This window comes from Crocuta crocuta, unplaced genomic scaffold, assembly GCF_008692635.1.
Source record: "Crocuta crocuta isolate KB4526 unplaced genomic scaffold, BGI_CrCroc_1.0 scaffold25, whole genome shotgun sequence".
NCBI classification, from domain to species: Eukaryota; Metazoa; Chordata; class Mammalia; order Carnivora; family Hyaenidae; genus Crocuta; species Crocuta crocuta.
In genome coordinates this window covers 12,490,510-12,514,463 of record NW_027532015.1, presented here as the reverse complement: position 1 = coordinate 12,514,463, position 23,954 = coordinate 12,490,510, and the positions used below count along the sequence as shown (strand labels likewise).

General features: G+C 43.0%; 1 protein-coding gene across 2 annotated transcripts; it reads left to right on the top strand.

The window, feature by feature from the left end:
* The first annotated feature begins 514 nt into the window (after positions 1-514).
* Positions 515-12,824, top strand: ABRACL (ABRA C-terminal like). 2 transcript variants are annotated; one of them, XM_077776032.1, is made up of 3 exons: positions 515-723; positions 3,848-3,910; positions 12,243-12,824. In XM_077776032.1, exons 2-3 carry the CDS (start codon positions 3,850-3,852, stop codon positions 12,425-12,427), a joined length of 246 nt encoding a protein of 81 aa, XP_077632158.1. In that variant the 5' UTR covers positions 515-723; positions 3,848-3,849; the 3' UTR covers positions 12,428-12,824. The 2 variants fall into 2 exon arrangements, with proteins under 2 accessions (XP_077632158.1, XP_077632157.1); XM_077776031.1 differs by having other exon boundaries at positions 556-723; positions 3,844-3,910.
* Positions 12,825-23,954: the final 11,130 nt, after the last annotated feature.

The window sequence follows — 23,954 nt, the reverse complement described above, 5'->3', positions numbered from 1 at the left end:
CACACAGTAAAACAACAGTGACCAAAATAAAGGAAGTATGAATACACTGAATTATGCAGTTAAATGTAGGAAATAATGAATGAAGAGGAGAAGAAAGTTATATTCACTTGGGACCAAGAACTAACATTGCCCAAGTAAAATTTCTTTGTACTAGAAAAAATTAGTTTTCAAGAATACTGCCCTCCCCCCTCCCCCTATCAGTCTATCCTGCTGCCCTGTTCCTGGTTTTCTGAACACCCCTGCTCCAGGCATAGAGGACCAATGTCACGTTCCGTCCGGGAGACCTCAGCAGTCATCACGTTGTGGGCGCTTTATTTCTTATGTTAAAAGAGAGAGATCCTGGCAGGAAATCAATGCCCAGGATAGGAGGTGGGGGTTGGGAATCATTGGCACCGAGAGAGCGTAGGAAAGGTGACGGTCCTCGAAGTTCTGAGTCCGTATTCCTAGAAGCCTCGGGCGCCCCGCCACCTGTCTGGAGTCGGCCCCCTTCTAGAGCGTCCCCTCTCCCGAGTTTCCTTCTCATAGGCTTGTCCCTGGGAGTGTGGGCGGCCCCTTTCCCGAGCGCTTAAACTCACCTCCCACCCCCCTCCTACACACCAGCCTTTCTCTTCGCCTCAGTCACTTCCTTCCCCAGCCTCTTCCTCCTCGGTGAGTTGAAGACATTAGCCAGGTCCGGACCGACTCTGCACCAGCTTTTCCGAGAGAAGATAAAGAGGCGGCTAGGTGAGTGGGTCTCCCGGGAAGGTGATGGGCAGTTACAAAGGATGGACAGGGGTGTCCGGTGGAAGCTAGGCGGACGGGGGATCGGGGGCTGCGGGTGGGGAGCCGGGACCGGGAGGGAAGGACCGAGGCGCGTGGAGGTTGTAACTNCGCGGGGCGGGCGAGGGCTGGGGGCGAGGGGACAGGGTGGGGGACTGTGGTGGCCCCGCGGCCGCGGACTCTGCGGCGCGGGCGGTAGGTGCGGCCCCGTAGGCTCCACATCGTGGGTGTGGAGGGGGGGGGGGGGGAGAGACTCTGGGGGCGCGGGGAGCCCCGGGCGGGGTCGGTTGCCGTCGCCCCTTGGGCGCTGGCGTTCTCGGCTCGNCTGGCCGAGACAAAGGCTTCCGGGACGCGGCCCTGCCCGCGGGGGCTGCCCCGGAGTCAGCAGTGCGGCCCTGGCCCCGACTCCCCAGGCCCCGACCCTGCCCTGGGGCGGGTGGTGACCGTGTGATGGCCTGCAGGGAACAGGGGTTTGGGACCCCTTCCGGGCCGGCTCCCTAACTTGGAGCACGGATGACCAAATATGGAGCGTGTGCGCGCCAGAGGGCTGGCAGGAAGGAACCCGAGTCATCCTTTGACCCCCACCAGCTGCTGGTCGGGGATTGCGAAGGGCCGCAGAAAAAAGTGGCCAGCCCTTGTGTGCCGCTGTGGAGCTGGGGGAGCTGGGGCTGGTTCCCAGGCGTCCCCGCTCCAGCCGGCTTTCTTCCTCGAGCATTAGAAAATCTCCATGTACTGCCTCTAAACTTAAAACAAAAACTATAAGAAGGTCCTTAAATATATTCTTAAGTGTCTACTTCAGCATATGGCCCAATCCTCCGACATTCCGCTTTCTTTGTGATGCCCACGCACAATGCCTAATTAGATTCTGACACAGTTAGAGGGCCCGGCTAGCATCTGCCACCACCGCCTTCCCTTGAGCCTCCCACTGAAAATCTCTTTCTTCCCCTTAGACTTGCTTTGCTGATGGCTTCTCTCTTCATTGTTCTTGATCTTGTGGCTTTCCCCAGTCCCAGGCTTCTGTCCTTATAAAATGTCATGGGCTTTCCAATGTGTAACAACAATGAGTATCCCTCTCCCCTTTGTCCTTGCTAAGTAATAAAATAAATAAATAAATCACGGCAAATTGTGTATGCTAGCACTAGTTCCTAAGCCTGTTATATTCCTACTGGTAGGGGTCTGGGCAGGGAGCCTTTCTTCTTTGTAAGTGTTCTGCCTTAGTGAGTACTCAGCATATAATATTTCCTACAAACACAACTCACTATTATATTTAGCACACTTTGCATACTAACCAGGAAGAAGATGAAGAAGAAAAGAAAAAAAAATGATGTTGTAGAAATAGCAGTTAACTGTGGCAATTTAACTGAGCCAGTTTCATCATCCATAAAATGGGGATAAATAAGAAATACTTTGCAAAGTTTTCTTGGGATTACATGAATTAACAGAGATGAGGAGTTTCGTGTGTAATTCACTATAAAGAAATGCCGGTTGCCTTCCTTTCTTTATTTTATTTTCAATATTTTTATTTATTTCTAGGAGAGAAAGAGAGACAGCGTGAGCAGGGGAGGGTCAGAGAGAGAGGGAGATACAGACTCTGAAATAGGCTCCAGGCTCCGAGCTGGCAGTCAGCATAGAGCCCCACGCGGGACTCAAACCCACGAACCGCGAGATCATGACCTAAGCGAAAGTCGGACGCTTAACCAACTAAGCCACCCAGGCGCCCCTGCCTTCCTTTCTTTAAACTGCACCTGCATACATCCGCTTAATTTGATGCAGGTATTTGCATTAATAGTGGAATTTCCTCGCTGAGTCTCATTATTAAAGGAGAGCTAGGTCGGAAATGTACTGCTGATGATAGGGGTGAGTGGGGGGATAGTGTTAAAGAGATAAATGTTCAAAGTGGGGGGAAGCCAGAAAGTCAGCATTGGATATTTGACTCCCTCTTCTGTCCAGTGTGGGCTAGTTTCCTCAGTAGCCCTCACAGATCCATACTACTGCGTCAATGCTACCAATAACGGGTGCAAACTTGATTCATTGTTAGACAGTTTTGATTGTTAGGAAAATTTTATATGGCTCCCAAATCTGCCTGTTCGATCTATCCATCCTTCCCAGTAGAGCAACATGAAGCCACAGCGCATAAGTGCATAAAGGAAGCTTTACTTTTAAAAAATAGTGGCAAGTCTTCTCTAGACTGACTTTATGGGTCAGGAGTCTTTGGCGTACAAGCCTGAAGAAGACCTAGTGAACCCAGGGAGGTCTCCCAGCTCCTGTGGGTCCTGGACTCCTCTCTGAGATGAATGGTCCTCACCACAGGTCTCCATTGCAATCAGGCTGTACTGGACACTGCCCAGGGAAGGATGCCGTGCCCTGCGTGTGACCCAGTGGCATCATCGCATGAATCATTGTCCTGTATTGATCTGTTTTCCCCACTGGTGCGGCTCCGGGAAGGTTGGGAGTGTGTTCCTTTATCTTGGCACTCCAGCTTCTAGCTCAGGAGCTGCCTCAAACGTGCTGTGCTTTTTCCTCCTTGGTTTCTGTGCTTTTTGCATGCGCTCATCCCCATTCATAGAGCCCCCTTTGCCAATGGTCTACCCGGTCCACATCTCTCCACCGACCTCTACAAAGTCTTCTGTGGCTCCCTCCTTTGTGCTGCCATAATGCCTTGGACTCACGAGTCTGAGAATGCTATCACGTAGCTATTATCCAACCCACATCTTTCTATGTTCTGAGCAGTGAGTTCCCTGATGGCAGGACCTGTGTCACTCGCCTTTGTATTTTTGGTGCAGAGCAGAGCACCGTGAGGATGGGCTTAGAGTTAATAGTGGGTACAAGGAAAATAGCTGCACTCTCCCCAATATCCTCTGTAGAATAGGAATAGGGTCAGCACAAAGGGACAGGTGTAAAGATATAAAGAGGAAATGGAGGTAGTCTGGTGTCATGTACACCACACAAGTACTTTTAGGAAGAAGGACATGGCAAATTAACAATGACAAATGCGATATGAAAACAAGAAATGGCCCTTAGATTTGGCAAGATGCGGTTAATGGGATATAGAAATGGTAATAATACACTTACTTTCTTCCCCAGGCAGCAATGAATGTGGATCACGAAGTTAACCTCCTAGTGGAGGAAATTCATCGTTTGGGTTCAAAAAGTAAGTATGAGGGGCACCTGGGTGGCTCCGTTGGTGAAGTGTCCAACTCTTGATCTCAGCTCAGATCATCACCTCACAGTTCATGAGTTCAAGCCCCGCATTGGGCTCTGCGCTGATGGTCCAGAGCCTGCTTGGGATTTTGTCTCTCCTTCTCTCTGCCCCTCCCCTGCTTGTGCTCTCTCTCTCTCTCTCTCTTTCCAAGTAAAAATAAATAAAACTTTTTTAAAAAATTAAAAAGTAAGTATTATAACATAGACACAGTATCCTGCATTCACCTCAGAGCAGGAAGGACCAACTTTTTTGGTAGAAGCCAATGAAAGAGTCACCGGACTTCAGGACATAGTTATAGAAGCTCTGTCCTCAGCCATGGAGTGGATTTTGGAGACACAGAGTCTTGGGGGATATTGTGATTCTCTATGCAAGGAACAGTTGAGTTATTTCATTATCCTTTGAATGCAAAGAAAATTGCTATGCTTTTTATTCTGGCTGCACTGAAATCTGGGAATTAAATCACAGTGAAATTTTCATTTGCCACACTATTAAAATTCACCTTTTTCTGCTTTATCTTGCCACCATCTCATAAACTTCCAAATGACTACGGACTCAGATTGAAATTATATTAAATTGTCTTTATTTTCTCCAAGTTCTTGACTTTTGTACAGTTTTATGTACAGATAACTAAACTTTAGGTAATTTTTTTAAGTCAGCTTTCCCTTCAGCAACATATAAACAGCTACTGTGAAATCAGTGCCATGTAAAATTGGTAGGTTTAGTATCCTTTTCCAACGATTTCATCAATCCTTATTGATGAAAATAACGATTATGTTTGTGGCTCTCAGTATTTGCACATCTCAGATAAGATATATAGAGTTTGGGGAACATTCTGAAAATCGTAAGAGCCATAGACATATTCAGCAACAGCTAGGGTAATGGAACTCTGAGTTTTAAAATGACATCACGTGGGGCGCCTGGGTGGCTCAGTCGGTTAAGCATCCGACTTTGGCTCAGGCCATGATCTCATGGTTCGTGGGTTCAAGTCCCATGTCAGGCTCTATGCTGACAGCTCAGAGCCTGGAGCCTGCTTCGGATTCTATGTCTCCCTCTCTCTCTCTCTCTGCCCCTCCTCTGATCACACTGTCTCTCTCTGTCTCTCAAAAATAAATTTTTAAAAAATGTTAAAAGGACATCATGTAAGTGAAAAATAGCTTTAAAAAGTACCTCATATGCCTGTTTCATATTCTCTATCTCCTCTCTCTCTGCCTCTTCCCCTGCCCACACTCTCTCTCAAAAATAAAAATGCCTTAAAAATGTTTTCATAAAAAGAAAATAAATAAATAAATGAAAAATACCTCAGAAGAGTTGTTTTGTCATCACAGTTTGACTCTTTTAAAACTCTGTCTGCTTTCAAATCACAAATCATTTGAAATAAGACATCCTTGGAATTCCATTGAGCCATTAGTTTCAAATGTCCCCTGTAGTAGGTCTCTACTCTTGATGTAACATTACCACAAACTGAGTGTCGTAAAACAACACGTTGAATATCTTAACACTAACGTAGGTTGGGTGTCCGGTCTTAATCTCTTTAGGCTGCTGTAACAAATTACCTCAGGCTGGGTGGCTTATAAGCAGCGGAAGTGTATTTCTCCTATAGTTCTAGAGGCTGGAAGTCCACCGTCAGGATGCCTGGCCAGTCAGGCGAGAGCCCTCTTCCACTTGTAGATTTGTTGTAGCCTCACATGGTGGAAGGGGCTAGGGATCTCTTCGCAGCCTCTCTTATAAGGAACTGATCGTTGTGACTCACGACGTTGTATCTGTACACACTCATGACTTTAGCACCTCCCGAAGTCCCCACCTACTAATATCATTACCTTTGGGGGTTAGGATTTGCATATGAATATTGGGGGGATACAAGCACTCAGACCATAGCAAATTCCGATAAACATCTCCTTGGGCTAAAATCAAGGTGTTGGCAGTGTGTTCCTGCGTAGAGGTTCTGGAACGTCCGTTTCCTAGCCTCTCTCTAGCTCCTAGAGTCAACCTGCATTCTTTGGTTTGTGGCCCCCTTTCTCCATCTTCAAAGCTGGCAACAGCTGGTTGTGCCCTCATTTTGCATCACTCTGACCTCCTCTTCGGCCTCTCCCTTCCATTCTTAAGGACACTTGTGATTACCCAGTGTAATTGGGCTCACCCAGATAAGTCCAGGATAATCTCACCATTTCAAGGCCCTTCATTTGATCACATCTACAGAGTTCCATTTGCCAATAAGATAACATATGGTTTCTTGGGATTAGGACATGGGAATCTTCGGGGAGCCCTGTGGAGGCTAACATTCAAATTCAGTATGGTCCCAGAAAAGTAGATTATTGGAAGCTATCGTAATTGGGGCACTCAATAAAGCCTTGAATAACAGGCAAGAATTTGAAATATACAGCAGGTCAGTATAGGAGGAAATGCATGAGGTGAATTTGGGGTGTTTGTGGAGAACACTGGTGAGATGTGGAGAATGTAACGTACTTACTTTTCCAATCAAATGGACCATCTTTCCTAACCCCATTTTTCTCCCACCCAGTTCACTACATCCATTTGATGGAAGTTTCCTGAGTATTATTTCCAACAGGGATTTCTCTACCTGTGTTCCTCATTTCTACCTTTCCAATTTCTCTGGGGCTCTGTAAGGTCATGTTGCTCTTAAGAGTAGTACTATTGTTTAGATTGTGAAAGATATTAAAGATGTATTTCCAGTGCTTTGTAGGATTTTCTTCTCAGATCTTTCTCCGTGTTAGCCTAGGGTTTATTGGTCAGATCGAATTGCATTTAAAATTCTGACCTTTACCCTAAAACGGCATTATTATTCTACAAGGGCAAACTGAACCTGCACTTAAAATTAGCAACTTTCCAAACTAGGAGACTACAGTGTAATCATCATAATTTCTGTAAGGATGAAACATTTTGAACTTTGCCACTTCACCAGACCTCCTAAACTAACGTGTTCCTGGAAATTGATGACCTCTTGAGCTGGAAGGCATCTATGGGGATACGTTATGATTAACTATATAAATTGTGTCTAGGATAATTTTGACTAATGTAAATTATGATTTAGAATAATTATTTTTAGACTAATCTAAATATGATGTACTAGGTGAAGTTAGAAATTGATGGACTTAGTTTTATCTATTTCTTTTAAGATAGAGTCCTTTAAGGGATGCCTGCGTGGCTCAGTCAGTTAAGCGTCCAACTTCAGCTCAGGTCATGATCTCACAGCTCATGGGCTTAAGCCCTGTGTCAGGCTCTGGGCTATCAGCACCTATCCGGAGCCTACTTCGGATTCTGTGTCTCCCTCTCTCTCTGCCCCTCTCCCACTCACACTCTGTCTTTTAAAAATAAATAAATGTTAAAAATTTTAAATAGGGGTGCCTGGGTGGCTCAGTCGGTTAAGCGTCCAACTTCGGCTCAGGTCATGATCTCATGGTTTATGGGTTGAAGCCCTGCGTCTGGCTCTGTGCTGACTGCCAGCTCGGAGCCTGGAGCCTGTTTCAGATCTTGTCTCTCCCTCTCTCTCTGACCCTCCCCTGCTCACGCTGTCTCTCTCTCTCTCTCTCACACAGAAATAAATAAAACATTAAAAAAATTTTAAATATACAAAATAAAATGAAATAAAGTCCTTTAAAGTCTTTCGTTTTTCATCCACTGGGGAAAAAATAAGTGGATAAAGATTATTTGGAGATTTAAATTCTCTCATTTGGCAACTATTTCCTGAGTGCTGCCTTTTGTGCTCAAGTGCAGAAAATGTGAAAATAAATAAAATTCCACCCCTGTGGGCCTCTGTAGGTAGTGCAAAGACAGACAGATGAACTGGACACTCATATTGGGAAGCGGTTAAGAGCATGGGCTCTGGAGTCAGACTCTTTAGGAATGAATCCCAGCTCGCTTACCACTTACATTGTGACCCTGGGCACATTGCTAAACATTTTTGTGCCTTGGTTCCCTTATTTGGATTAAAATACCCTATTTCAATGATTCAAAGAGGGAGACACAGAATGTGAAACAGACACCAGGCTCTGCACTGTCAGCACAGAAGCCGATGCAGGGCTTGAGCTCACGAGCTATGAGATCATGACCTGAGCCAAAGTCAGACAGATGCTCAGCCTACTGAGCCAACCAGGCGCCCCTGGAAGTTTAATATGAACATAAAATAATGGTGTTTCTTGCACCATTCAATTGTGCCTTACCTTCCGTGAAAGGAGAATTGAGTTTTAATGGCTATAAAATGCATTAAACAGTTCTAGGAACATAGTACTCAATACACGTTAGCTGTTATTACTATAATTGATGGTGAGTGCTTTGATATATACTTAATTTTATAAGAAGAGTTATTAACTCAACTGAGGGAATCACAGAGGACTTCTCAGAAAAGGTGACATTTGAGCCCATTCTTGAAGAAAAAGAATTTAGCTAGAGAAAGGGGTCTGGGAGGCTGGGCCGATGGCTCGACTTCGGCAGAACTGCTAGGGCAGGGGTGCTCTCATGTCACCTTGGGTAACAGCAAGTCGTTGATTTTGCCTGGATCAAAAGGTGCATAGAATGCTATGGCAGAGACAAGAAGAGAGAGTGCAAGGTCAGAGGATGAAGGGTCTTACCTACCATGCCACGGGCATCGCTAGTTGAAGGTGGTACGCAGCTATTGAAAGATTCAAGTGGAAGAGTATCAGTCAGGGGCACCTGGCTGGCTTAGTCACGGAGCATGTGACTCTTGATCTTGGGGTCATGAGTTCAAGCCCCACGTTGGGGGTAGAGTTTACTTAAAAAAATCAATCAGATTTGTATCTTAAAGGTTTCCTTCACATTTTTTATTCTGCACCAATATGGAGGATGTACTGGGGGCAGAAATGGAGAAGGGGAGGCTGGTGAGGAGTCTTGCAGTGAATCCACATGAGAATCAATTCCAGTCTGAACCAAGAAATTAACTGTCCATGGAGAGGAGACTAGAGCGACAGAAGATACAAAGGAAGTGGAATCACTTGTGAGGTTGAAGAGTGAGTGGGCAGAGCTCCAAGATTATACCCAGATTTCTGCTTCTGGTGCCTTTAAAAAATTTAACCTGGGGGTGCCTGGGTGGCTCAGTTGGTTAAGCGGCTGACTTTTGCTCAGGTCATGATCTCTCGGTCTGTGGGTTCATGCCCCATTTGGGGCTCTGTGCTGGCCGCTCAGAGCCTGAAGCCTGCTTCCAATTCTGTGTCTCCCTCTCTCTCTGCCCCTCCCTTGCTTGATCTCTGTCTCTCTGTCTCTCTCTCTCAAAAATAATAAACATTAAAAAAAATTTTTTTAAATGTGACCTGAATGGAGAATTTAAAATATGCTGAGATCTCCATAAAAGCCTTTGCATCTATTCTATCTTTTCATCTTTGCAACAAGCTGTGAGGGGTTCTTTGACCCTCATTGTATAGATGAGGTAAGTGCAGCTCAGACAGCTTGGAGGCCCTGTTCAAGGTTACCCGGCGGCTCCTGTTTCTGTGACCAGTTAAAGATTCTTGTTGCTGCTGGAAGTTTAAAAGTCAAAGTTTAAACAAGCCAGGCATGGACAAAGTCTCTTGTTCCCTTTACAAACTTATTTCCTTCTTCTCGTCTGACATGGTTTATTGGAGGTGAGTGAATTAGCCACCTATATCCTGCTCCCACACTTGTTTCCCTCATATGTGTCTGTACCTTGGCACACTCCCCCACTTCTCTCACTCATAACTGAGCCAATGCCACTGGCTGAGCATTCAGCGTGAGCCGGCCACTGCTGAGTACTTCAGACTGGGTCCTCCTGCAGCACTGTGCAGGATTACAACAGTACTGTTCCCATTTTGCAGATAAGGAAACTGAGGCTAAGTTGCCGGAAGCCAAACAACTAGTAGGTGGCATAGATTTTTGACTGAGGACTATCAGGTGTTTAAGAAGCTCCATGTTACACTCCCTTTATTTATTTATTTTTAATGTTTATTTACTTTTAGAGAGTGTGTGTGTGTGTGTGTGTGTGTGTGCACAAGCAGGGGTGGGGCAGAGAGAGAGAGGGAGACACAGAATCTGAAACAGGCTCCAGGCTCTGAGCTGTTAGCACAGCCCAGCCCGACGAGGGGCTCAAACTCACGAACTATGGCATCGTGACCTGAGCCGAAGTTGGATGCTTAACCGACTGAGCCACCTAGGCAACTCCTTTTTTTCTTTTTAAAGTTTATTTACTTACTTTGAGAGAGAGAGCACAAGGAGGGGAGGGGCAGAGAGAGAGGGAGAGAGAGAGAATCCCAAGCAGATGTGGCACCGTCAATGCAGAGCTCGATGTGGGCCTTGAACCCATGAACATCAAGATCATGACCTGAGCCGAAACCAAGAGTCGGATGCTTAACCGACTGAGCCACCCAGGCTCAGTGCACCCACAGGTTGCACTCCTTTTAAAGGCCAGGGTCGGTGCCGCCTCCTCCACGAAGCCTTCCTTTCCCATCTAGCCCAGAGTCATCTTGCCTTTCTCCAACTGCAAGATGAACTGTCTTGGCTATTTACTGGACTTCCAATCACTTATTGCCTTGTACTGTTGCTTTACTTATTATGTGTATATTTCTTATTCCCTCATGGGAACTACAGCCATTTCCTCAAAAGTTAGAAAGTGATTCTACACTTCCTTCTACGTGCCTCCGATGCCCAGCACAGCACTGCCCTCACAGTAGGAGTATACTAAGGCCTCAGGTTGGAAGTTCTAGCTTGGGGGGGGTACAGGGGGGTACAGGAACTCAAGAATCCTTGGCCAAGGAATAGTCCCCCTCACTGTGATGGCCATTTTCTTGACCGTGGGCCCATCTCTGGGAGGGGAGAATGTGGAGCAGTGCTGAAGGAAGGGGGTCAGAAGTTTAACCACGTGGATCAGACGAATCCACCAACAACGGGAGGTGTTTCAGTTACTCGTATCTCCCAGTTTCCAGTTGATTGGTTCTTAACTAAAGATCCACCTTTTGTTCATTATCTTCTTAAAGAAGACTTAATTTTTAGAGCAGTTTTAGAATGCATTAAATGGAGAGGCAAGTACAGAGATTTGCTGTGCACCTGTTATCCCCACACATGCAGAGCCTCCCCCATCATCAGCACCCCTCCCCAGAACTGTGCATTTCTTACAACTGATCATCTACACGAACACACTAACACATCGTCAACCGCAGTTCCTAATTTATGATTCACTCTTGGTGTCGTACATTCTGTGGGTTTGGATAAATGTGTAATGACATGTATCCATCAGTGTAGTATTGTACGGAATACATTCACTGCTCTCGAAATCCTCTGTGCTCTGCCTGTTCACCTCCCCCCACCCCAACTCCTGAAGTCCTCCGAGCTTTTCACTTAGTTTTATCTTTTTCCATGGTTTTGCCTTTTCTAGCATGTCCTATAGTTGGAGTCATACAGCACGTAGAATTTTCAGATTGCCTTCTCTTAATAATATTTTATTTTAGAGAGAGTGAGCATGGGTTGGGGAAGGGCAGCAGATGAGAGAAAGAGAGAACATTAAACAGGCTCCATGCTCAGCTTGGACCTCAACATGGCGCTCGATCTCACTACTGTGAGATCATGACTGGAGCTGAAATTAAAGGTCAGATGCTTAACTGATTGAGCCACCCAGGCACACTGGGATTTCTTCCTTTTTTTTTTTTTTTTTTTTAATGTTTACTTGAGAGAGAGAGAGAGAGAGAGAGAGGACAAGTGGGGGAGGGGCAGAGACAGAGAGGGATACACAGAGTCAGAAGCAGGCTCTAGACTCTGAGCTGTGAGCACAGAGCCTGATGCAGGGCTCAAACCCATGAACCAAGAAATCATGACCTGAGTCGAAGTCAGATGCCCAACCGATTGAGCCACCTGGAGCCCCAAGGGATTTCTTCATTTTTAAGGTCATCATTTCCTTTCTGGGAGTACTAAACGTGTTTAGAACACACTTAAAAGAAACAGTATTCCTAATATTTGTTATTTTTATCGATTCAACAACACTGCAATTAAAAAATCAAAATATAGACAGAAGGGAATTGGTCAATAGTAGTAACTCTGTAACACATTCACTTTTTGTAAACGAGTCTTGGTTTTCTTTCAGTTTTTGTCCAGACGAAACTAAGGCCAGGAGGTGTACAACACATTGTATTTATTTCATGCTTTTTGGATCTGACAAAGGATTACGTCTAATTTGAGTGTGAACTGTTAAATTGTAATCTTGGTTAACTTATAGTTAGGTATTTTTTTTAAAGATTAGGTAAATCTCCCATTTATGGGTGCAAGAAGTGGACTTTGCATTGACTAACATTGTATTTTCTCAAATTAGATGCTGATGGGAAGTTAAGCGTGAAATTTGGGGTCCTCTTCCGAGACGACAAATGTGCCAATCTCTTTGAAGCATTGGTTGGAACTCTCAAAGCTGCAAAACGAAGGAAGATTGTTATGTACCCAGGAGAGCTACTTTTGCAAGGTGTCCATGATGATGTGGACATTATATTGCTGCAAGATTAATGTGATTTGCATATCTTTGTTTATTGTTACTTTTTGTTTCTGGTTAACTGGAATATTAAGTGAAAGGACACACATGAGCATACTTGATGTATTTTTATAGAACTTTGAAAACAAAAGGAGACTCTTATTTTAAAAGTTTGTCCTTTTTTATACCTTGGAAAAAATTTATGTATTACACTGTAAAATAAACAAAACCTGTTATTTTTCTCAGGAATCTGGTTGGAAAATGTAGGCATTGAGGCTTTTTTTGGTTGAAGTGTAAGGTGTTTCATAAATCATTCTTAGACAATTTCTACAGATATTTGACATTCCATAAAAGCAAGAGGCAAAATGGAAGTCCAACTCCCACAAGGAATATTATACTGTTTATGTAATAAAGACATGTATGTTAAAATTGTCTTATTGCCTTATTTTGTCATTTAAGATTTATGTGCCTCTCAGAATCAAGTTTCTGCATCAAGTTTAGGTAACTGCAATAAAAGTTACCATAATTGGAAGAAAAAATTTCTTTAAACTACAGAATTTTAAAAGTAGGGATGGGTGGGGTTCTTTTTTAAAAATTTTTTTACATGTTTTATTTATTTCTGAGAGAAAAAGAGAGAGACAGCGTGAACAGAGGAGGGTCAGAGAAAGAGGGAGATACAGAATCTGAAACAGGCTCCGGGCTCTGAGCTAGCTGTCAGCACAGAACCCGACATGGGGCTCGAACCCATGAACTGTGAGATTATGACCTGAACCAAACTCGGATGCTTAACCGACTGAGCCACCCAGGCGCCCCAGGATGTATGGGGTTCTTGAGTGGCTCTGTCAGTTAAGGGTCTGACAGTTCATGAGTTTGAGCCCTGCACTGGGCTCTGTGCTGACAGCTCAGAGCCTGGAGCCTGCTTTAGATTCTGTGTCTCCCTCTCTCTCTGTTCTTCCCCTGCTTGTGTTCTCTCTCTCTCAAAAATAAATAAATAGAAAATTTTTAAAAAGTAGGTGTGTGTTATGATTGGGCCCTTTAAAAATATATTGACTTTGGTGTCTATTATGTGCTTACCACTGAGGGCCTGTGCCAAAACAAATGCAACCTAAAACTTCACTTCCTAATTGGATGAGTTAGCTCCACCTGAAACAATATAAAAATGTCTATAATTGTGTATTACAGCCCATCGTACACAATTGAAAATGATACATAATCTCAAGGAGGAAAATATCCATGGAAACCACGATGGTTGGGAAAGGTAGCATAGAAGAGTTAGAATTTGCATGATTGGGGTTGATTCTCCAGCAGGGAAGAAGCTGGGAGGGGACGACAGTGATGTCTCAGGTGAGGTAAGACGGGGACGTGAATAAGCAAGGCTCGCTCTTGTGACAAGTGTGATGTCAGGTCGACTGGAATGTTAGAGAGAGGTGGTTCAGACTGGATAAATAAGGTCAAACCTGGGAAGCCAGGGAGAGGAGTCTGAACAGAAACTGGAGCAGAGAAACTACAGGATGAAAGCGATGTTTCGTGAAGGTAGCTCTGGCCCTGGTAAGTAGGGAGGATTGTGGAGAGCAAAGAGGCAACAAGAGAAGCCAGCTAAAACACTGCTCAAGAATCCATGGGGACGGTGATGATGGGAAAGCAAATGAAGGATGGACTCCAAGCACATTTTTAAAGTTTCAACTCTCATCAATAGCGTTTCCATTGTGACAAGACCCCATGTCAAACTAGATTAAACAACAATAGACTTCACTGGCACTTCATAGTCTTTGCTAACTTTTATTGAGCTCTTGCGCTGCTAATCCTCATATAACGGTGAGGTAGGTATCAATAATACCTCCCATTTTATAGATGAGGCAAGAGACGCACAGAGAAGTTAAACAGCTCATCCAAGTTCACCGAGCTAGAAATGGGCAAGTCAGGATCACGTAATGCAAGTCCAAGGATGGGACGGACTTAAGGAATGGCTGGCTCCTGGGAGCCAAATGGTGTCAAAACTCTCTGGGTTTCCATATTGGTACTGATGCCTTCGTTGGTCCAACCTCATTCTCTTTCTACTTTAAATAGGCTTCCTGCATATAGCCAGGAAGATGCCTGCTTGTAGTTCCAAATTCACGTACTCCCAGATTAGCCACCCTAGTGGAAAGAGAATCTATTTTACCTAATTATGAATTCGAGGAGAGGAACCCTGCCCCCACATGCAGCATAAACCTACCCCTTTTACCAGTATCATTTGCTAGAGGAATCAGGTACAGTAAATTGACAGGCCTAGGTCACATGCTCGTTTCCAAGTGAGGAAAGGGTAGGTGTTGGGCTTTACGACCTCACCTCAAAGAGGAGAGGGGTAGTCCCCTCCCCCCCCCACAAATGGATGCTGGGTATATGGGAACAACATAAGTTTGCCATAGATATAAGAGACCTTTGGAGGAAGAATCCTCAGTGACTGAGAATAACTTATTTCATAGAGATAGAAATTAGACAGAGCAGGAGGGCTGGTTTTCGAGTTTCACTTGGGCATGGTGCACTTGAGGTGGTTAGAGTGGAAGTGCATACTGAGCAGGTGAGGATTTGGTTCTGGAACCAGGTGAAAGTTCAGGAATATAGACAGGCTTGAGAATTAAGGTTCAAGACTGACTTCATCTCAATTTTGATATGTAATCAGACTTCCTTAAAAAATTTGCAGAAGTAAGTTGAAATAGTTTCAATCTACTCTGAAATAGTTACTCAATCTACCACNACAGAGCAGGAGGGCTGGTTTTCGAGTTTCACTTGGGCATGGTGCACTTGAGGTGGTTAGAGTGGAAGTGCATACTGAGCAGGTGAGGATTTGGTTCTGGAACCAGGTGAAAGTTCAGGAATATAGACAGGCTTGAGAATTAAGGTTCAAGACTGACTTCATCTCAATTTTGATATGTAATCAGACTTCCTTAAAAAATTTGCAGAAGTAAGTTGAAATAGTTACTCAATCTACCACTTTGTTTAGTGTCTTCTTGGTCACTCTAAATAATGTTTTAAAATTTCAAACCATAATGATTTAGAATTGGACAAATTTCTCAGAAGAGATATATCCACGTGATTGTTTTGAGAAAATGGACAGCATAACATTCTTATCTGCTACTGACGTTCGTGATATAGTCTTACATTTTTTTCCTTTAGATTCAAGATGGTCAGTTCCTTTGTATTGACTTCATTTTTGGATAGTTCTCTCTTACTTGGATCATGGTCTTAAAAATTTAGAAGCATAAATTTGATTTCTTTTTTTTTTATATTTTTTATTTATTTCTAGGAGAGAGAGAGAGAGACAGCGTGAGCAGGGGAGGGTCAGAGGGAGAGGGAGCCACAGACTCCGAAACAGGCTCCAGGCTCTGAGCTGGCAGTCAGCACAGAGCCCGACGCGGGGCTCGAACCCACGAACCGCGAGATCATGACCTAAGCGAAAGTCGGACGCTTAACCGACTAAGCCACCCAGGCGCCCCAAATTTGATTTCTTTTGAGCCAGATAAAGTAAATAGTGAAATAATAATAAGTGAATATAACAGTGAAAATAATCTTTCATGAGCATAAACTACATTCCAGTTAATCACCTCAGTAATGAGTGCCATTGGCTATAGGTGGGTGGAAGGTAGAAATTATGAACAGTTGTACACAAATAACTCTTCATGCAAAAAAAAAAATGTATAGCATCTACTTTTCCCAAGTCACTGTGCTAGGCATTAGGGATTGTTAAAGCAAAGCAAAATAAGAATAAATAAAATTTGATTCCAGTCTTCAAAGAGAAACAAACGATTTGTACAATATATGTTAAATATAGTGAAAGCTCTGGGTAGACGATATAGGAGACAGATACACAAATGATGAATTGTTCCCAGGGGAAACTGGGATGAAGTGAAATTTGTCTTAAAACAGCAGAATGATTGCGAAGGGCTTTTCTGGTGGAATAGTTTCAAAGGAAGAGAAAGCAAGTAGCTTAAGGTAAGGAAGGAAAGGAATATTGTGAACTGAGGCTGGAAAAAAAGATTGGGCTATTATTTTGAACTCTGAACATAGAAGAAACAATTCTAAGTGTATGTATTAATAATGGTGAATTATAAAGAACTATAAAAAACACTTCTTTTAAATAATGTGATAAGTGCCACTAATTATGAAGTGATTTTTTAAAATTTTTGAAAAATGTTTTATTTATTTTTGAGAGAGAGATAGAGAGAGACAGAATGTGAGCAGGGGAGGGTCAGAGAGAGAGAGGGAGACACAGAATCTGAAGCAGGCTCCAGGCTCTGAGCTGTCAGCACAGAGCCCAACGTGGGGCTCGAACTCATGAACCGTGAGATCATGACTTGAGCCGAAGTTGGATGCTCAACCAACTGAGCCACCCAGGTGCCCCAATTATGAAATGATTTTAATGTACAAGTTCCATAATAGTGCTGTTTCATATATTGTGGTTATATAAGACAATCTGTAATTATAGCTTATCATCTCTGCAGAGAATGACTTTGAATTGAAAATTTGGCTAAAGTGACCACTTTTGCACCCTCAAATATCCTTAAGAAATCCAAGCACCCCCCCTCCCCCGTGTCTTGGAGACATGGTTTAAAAGGAAGTTACAGAACTATTGACTTGAGAAATTTGTTGTAATGGAATCCCAGTATCCCAGATTTCCCAGGTGTCTGAGCTGCTTCCTGTCGTTCCAGACAAGGAGAAGAGAACGAGCCATGGACTGATAGACAAAATACAAACATATGTGATGTCAAGAGAGCTAGCCTGCTTTTTTGTATGCCATGTGGTCCTGGGCTCATTAATTTATAGTCTCATATATCTAGAAAGAGTCAAGAGAGAGGCATGCACCTTTAATTTATTTGTAGTCAAATAGTCTTGGAGTTTCCTCTTTCTTCACGAAAGATATAAATATCTCTTCAAAGAAAACTCACTCCTCAGAAGACTTTTAAGATGAGAAGTAAAAAATGACCATATTATTCTAGAAGACAATTCCATATGATAGCCCTTTTCTTGTGGTTTTTGTCTATCTCTACAGACTCAACAAAAGGTTTCTTTTTTCTTTTTTTTTTTAATGTTTTTATTTATTTCTAGGAGAGAGAGAGAGAGAGAGAGAGAGAGACAGCGTGAGCAGGGGAGGGTCAGAGAGAGAGAGAGGGAGTCACAGACTGAAACAGGCTCCAGGCTCTGAGCTGGCAGTCAGCACAGAGCCCGACGCGGGGCTCGAACCCACGAACCGCGAGATCATGACCCAAGCGAAAGTCGGACGCTCAACCGACTAAGCCACCCAGGCGCCCCTCTTTTATCTTTTTTGAGAGAGAGCAGGCGAGTGGCAGAGAGAGAGGGAGACAGAGGATCTGAAACGAGCTCTGCGCTGACAGTAGAGAGCCAGATGTGGGGCTTGAACTCGCAGACTGTAAGATCATGACCTGAGTTGAAGTCAGACACTTAAGTGACTGAGCCACTCAAGCACCCTTCAGCAAAAGGTTTCTTCAAAAAAAATTTTTTTGTTTGTTTCTATAGTTCTCCTTTTACGTTTCAGTTGAGAATTTGCGAAAATTTAGTGCTATAAAGAGACGTTTCTGATTAGAAAGAATGGGGACAAACTTAGCTAGTTAACAGGGATTTAACTATCAGGATGTATACAAGGCAACTAGGAAGATAAAGTTAGTCACTAAAATCCCAAACAGTGAAATGTGCGGCGGCAGGGGCTTCTGGAAATGAGGGACTCCTAATCGCACAGCATCAGAATAGCTTCTGTAGTTTTTCCAACATCTTGGTGCTCCAGAGAGTTTGATTCAGCAGATCTGGGGCGGGGGACCTCAGTATTTCCAGGAGGAAGCATCTCCCAGGCTGATTCGGACCGGCAGCTCTAGGAAGGAACCCCTCCTCGCTGCATTCTAGCATCGCAGTTAATACCACTCAGCTGGGTTCGTGGAGTCGCTTTCTAGTTGCTTCTCCTCCCGCTTCCATTAGCTTCCTCATCCTCTGTCTTTTCTGTGATTCGTAGCTTCTACATAAGTGTCACTTTGCTCCCTCATTACTTTGACTTATTAGTGTCAGTTCTTGCTGCTAGCAGTCTCGTGTCCTCTGTACGTGTAAACTAGAATGCTTAATAGGATGAGTCTGACTAGCTCAGTTTGCCCTTGGATGTCAGAACGTCTTGTGCCAGGCTACCCCGTAGGTCAATGGCAAGCTTCAAAGTGTATTGGTCAGCTTCACTTCGCCGGTCCAATCAGGTGACTAGGTGGAGAGGTGGGCGGGGCATACAGCTCCGAGTTGCTGCTTGTAACAAGGCCTGTGAGTTGAGTGGCCCAAGACGTGACCGTGACTGCGGATCTGGCAGGTAGTGTGATCGCATCCTAAGAATTTCCTCACCTTCTCTGTGATTTATAGCAGGATATAAAGACATTAACTTTCAATTTAGAGGATACGGCCACCCCTTTTAAGCGTAAAAAAATATGTCCTTGGGGCTCCTGGGTGGCTCAGTCGGTTAAGCATCTGACTTCGGCTCAGGTTGTGATTTCTAGGGTTTTGAGTTTGAACCCCGCAGTGGGCTCTGTGCTGACAGTGCAGAGCCTGCTTCATATTCTCTCTCTCCCTCTCTCTGCCCCTCACCTGATCTCTCTCTCTCTCAAAAATAAACGAATAAACTTAAAAAAAATTCCCTCCACATGTTAGATGTACTTTTAGAGTCCGTGATTACGAAAATAAATAACACAAAACATACAAAATACAGAAAGCTACTATGACTTGAACAAGAGTTTTAAAAGTTTTCTTTTTAATGTTTATTTAATTTTGAGAGAGAGAGAGAAACAGAGCGTGAGTGGGGGAGGGGCAGAGAGAGAGGGAGATACAAAATCTAAAGGAGGCTCCAGGCTCTGAGCTGTCAGCACAGAGCTCGACATAGGGCTCAAGCCAACGAACAGCGAGATCATGACCTGAGCCAAAGTCGGCCACTTAACCAACTGAGCCACCCAGGCGCTCTTGTTTTGTTTTGGTTTTGTATGTTTATTTTGAGAAAGAGAGAGAGGGAAATAGAGAATCCTTGACATAGGTTCTGTGCTGTCAGTAGGGCAATCAATCAAGATCATGACCTGAGCTGATGTCCGTGGCCAAACTGACTGAGCCACCCAGGCTTCCCAGTAGTTTGTATATTATTATTCATAAGAGTAATGCTTAAACTTTAAAGGTAATAGTACATTTATTATGTATACAATTTATTATGCATATCATTTATCTACAGAAAATACTTGGTGCCCATATAATTTCTTGGGCTCCTTGTACTAACTCTATGGCTTCTTACCAATGCTCAGTCCACAGGTTAGAAATGATTTTGTAGTACAATAAGCTCATATTCTGTATCTGGAAGGCCCACGTTTGAACCTCAAGGTTTACTACTCACTTGCTTCATTTCTCAGAATCAGTGGTGGTTCTACATTTCCTCCCCTTGAATCTGGGCAGGCTTGTGATGACTTCAGCAAGTAGAATGCGGTGGAAGTAATGCTAGTGATTTTTGAGGGTAGGTCGCAAATGGCTAAAGAGCAACTACCTGGCACACCAAATGCAACGTTCAGAGGGAGGCAGAGCTTCAGAGATGCTTGATCAAACAAATCAGTGATATCCCTAAGATCCTGTTTTGTTTCTTTCTGTTTCTCCATTATGCCTTCTATGATATCAGTTTCATTGATTTCATTCTAAGTCTTTCCTTCTGGTCAAAACAAAGGTGCCAACAATTCCTGGGGTGACATGGTCCTTTGGGGGTAGAAACAGAGAGAGAGAGAAAACATACACAAGAAATGGACTCCAAATTTGTAAAGTAGCATCAGTAGACTGTAGCTTCTAGTGATGTTGTTGAGAGTCAGGTGCTATCCTAATTCCTCAAGACTTTTACATGACTTTCTTTATTGTGGAAACTGGAAACTTTTACCATCTTTTTATTTCTAGTATTCTAAAGTTTTGCTATGTTGTACCTATGTATTATGTATGGATAATGTTTTTACCTTTTACTTTAGGCATTGGACTGACACTTTCAATCTGGAAACTTTGGTTGTTTTTGTTTTTTTTTTTTAGCTTGGGGAAGTTTTCTTGTGTTATTTCTTTGATAATTTCTTTCCCTTCATTTCTTCTGTTTTGTTTTGTTTCTTTCTGGAGCTCTCTTTAGTTGAATGTTGGACACTACTGAATTGATTTTCTAGTGATTTCCTCCTATCTTTTGTTTCTTTTCAATCTCCTTTCTAGGAGATTTACTTTATTAGGAGTTTATTATTTATTTATTATTTAAAATTAATAGTTAAAATTAGATTTTGATATTTAAATCCCAATTCTTTTATTAAAGGATAACATTCTGTTCCATTTCATGCCTCATCTCTTTGAGGATATTAATTATGGTTTCATTGATGTTTTCTTCTACTTTGATGTATTGTCTCTTTTAACTGCAGTTTTTGCCCCCAATTTGTTTGTATCTCGATTTTTGTGTGCTTGTGCTGGAGTATTCCCTCAGGCAACCTAGAAATCTTTGGCTCTATATTAATATTTAATAGTCAATCACTAAAAAATTTATAGTAGGTTGGGGGATGGTGGGCAGTTTTTGCTAGCTCGTACTAGTGAGCTTCGCTATGTGGCATTCAGATGATAAGTAAGCTTTTCCTTGTAAAAATCTCAAACATCAACATTGTAGGGTTTCCCCCACCCGAAGCCATTTAGTTTCTTCTGAAAAGAATTCAGCTATTTTCTGCCTGGATCCATCTCACAGGTGCCAGCATTCTGGAAGTAACAGCACAGGCTGAGGGTCCTACTCTTTAATCAGCAAACTTTATTTACTCCTCTATTTTCAACTCTGCTCTCTACCATACCTGGGGGTCTCTGTTATAGAGATACTTCCTCTCAATTTTTCCAAAGACCTTGGATCCTGTGTAGTGGGAAGGAGGGACAGTTTCCTGGGTTCATGGAGAAGGTCTACCAGCTCAGTGTGTAGATGATTGATCACTCTCCCTAATTTCAGTTAATTTCATTTCTGCTCTAAGGGGTCCCTGGAAGAACCATGCTCAGAGCTTCTGGGGGGTTCTGTGGGGGCAACTCGGCTTCACGCCTGCTAGCACCCCTATCCATAGGTGCTTAGGTGGCATCTTTCTCAAGTCTGTTATCATTCTTCAATCCGCTTTCCAGTCTCCGGAGATTATTAATGTCATCAACATTATTAATGTTGCTATCGCGTTCCCTCAAATTCTCTTTGTCCTTGTGACTTTTTCCACTTATTTGCTACAGTTTAAGAACAGGTTTCTCAGTTGTATATTAAAAAATCAACTTGGCACTCAGATGTGCAAAAAAAAAAAAACAGATTCAAAGGTAAGAGAATATTAAAGAAAACTGATCAGTTTACATATTTAACTGGAAAATGTCCCCTTTTTTCTTATTCCTAAAATGTCTTCTCTAATCTTGTTGCTCTAAGCCTCCCAGATCTAAAATGCAGGAAGCCCAGAGTTCATTTTTAGCTCTACTTTGTCATCAGCTGTGTTGGATGTCACTGTCATGCCAATTTTCCAGCATGTAATACATCTATAGCCCTCTTAAGGTGAGCTTTACCTGATTATTGCTGTGTCCAAATCCGTCAGCCTCCAGATCCCCCAGGCAGAGGTGATCAGGAAAGCAGGTGTGGGGTACCAGGAGAAGCCCAGAAAGAAACTCATCCCTGGAAAATGTGGGATTTAGGAGACTGGGGTACAATCTAGGCTTGTCATATTTTATTTCATGTGAGTGTGTTCTGAAGAAATGGAAGAGGAAGTGTAAGAAGCAAAGGAAAAGAAATAGCCCATCATATCCGGAAATGGTAGATCTTACAACATTAAAAAATAGGACTAGAAAACAGAAGACAATTATTTAAGGACTGATTACAGAATTTATTGAAACATCTTTATCTAGTTCCCAAGCAATTCAATAACAATGATATGCCTCATTAAATAGGTGCCGAATTAACTTTGTGGAATGCACTATTTGATTAGAATAGTAAACAGTCTACATATATATTCAATATTTATTGTTTGTTGGTATTGTAATCAGCAGAGAAGGAGCTTGCTGACAGCTCACTGCAGAGAGGCAAAGGGAATTAGCACCAAGAGACCATGATAAAGGGGAAGTATTTTTGGAGCTGGAGTCAACCTCAGAGTTCAGGACTCTACCATTGCATCCAGGGGGCAGTCAGCAAGTCAAAGAACTAGATCCTTGGCTTGGAGTGGTGGGCAAGTCTAATAACCTCCAAGATGTTGTCTCTTCTCATCTATAAAATTGGAGAAATAATAATAGTAATAATAATATACCTAACTCTTAGGGTTATTGTGAGAATTCAATGTTTAAAATGTAGTAATTGCTCAATAAATGTTATTGCCGTTGTTTGTCTTGGTAGGGACATTGTTATTGGGGTTATAATCGTTATCATTATTTGTATTATGCTGTAGTGAAAATAAACTGAGGGCACCTAGGTGGCTCAGTTGTTTAAGCACCGGACTTTGGTTCAGATCATGATCTCAAGGTTCATGGGTTTGAACCTCGTGTCAGGCTCTGTACTGACAACTCAGAGCCTGGAGCCTGCTTCAGATTCTGTGTCTCATCTCTCTGCCCCTCCCTTTCTTGCTCTCTCTCTCTCTCTCCCTCTCTCTCTCTCTCTCTCAAAAATAAATACACATTTTAAAAAATTTAAAAAAAAAAAGAAAGTAACCTGAACCTCAAGGATGACTTAAGGCAAGTAGAGGAAGTGGTCAAGGTCAAGGTCTCACTGCATCAGACTTCAAGAGGAGGAAACAAGTCCTACCGAAAGTCACAAGACTAAATCCAGAGAGAAATTTACAAATGATAGTTTTTCTTCCCATAGGTTCTTGTTTGAAGACCAAATCCGCACCTCCCATTGCATATCATACCTTTGTCCATTCTATGGTGACTTTGTCTTTTTGTTCACTGATGAATCCAAGTACCTAGAACGGTGCTGGCATGTAATAGGTGCTTAATAAATTGTTGTTGAGTGAATGGATGAAAGCCTGGCTTGATGATGAATTTAGCAGCAAAAGAGCTTGGTTCTTGTTCTGAACATCAGGAGAATGCTCATGTATCATGGTCACTTACAGCTTAAAATAATAGGAAAGAATATGGGTTGGAAGCTATATTCTTTGATTTGGCAGTGTGCTATAGTTTTTTTTTTAATCAGAATTTTGGCAGCTTTTATTGTACAGTGTTTGGATGATAAACGAGTGCTTTCTTACAGAAAGGTAACACATGGCTCCTGCATTTTATGAAATAGCCAACCCTTCATTTCACTGCTGGCTTTTTAGAATATGTTTCATAATTAGAGGGGAAAAAATGAGACTTGCAAGGCTGAGCCAAAATTGAAAAATTCTGGGATGAATCCAGAACAATCTAGTCTTAGGTTTGTGCTCATTTGGGAAGTAGAGCCCTACATACATAGGAGCTTGTGATGTTGGGGGGGCTGGGGTGAGGGTGAGGGTGGGGGATGGGGACAGGATGGCAGCTGTCTTCTCAGAGGGCCATGGCCTATAGAAGTTTCTACTATAAACATGCCTG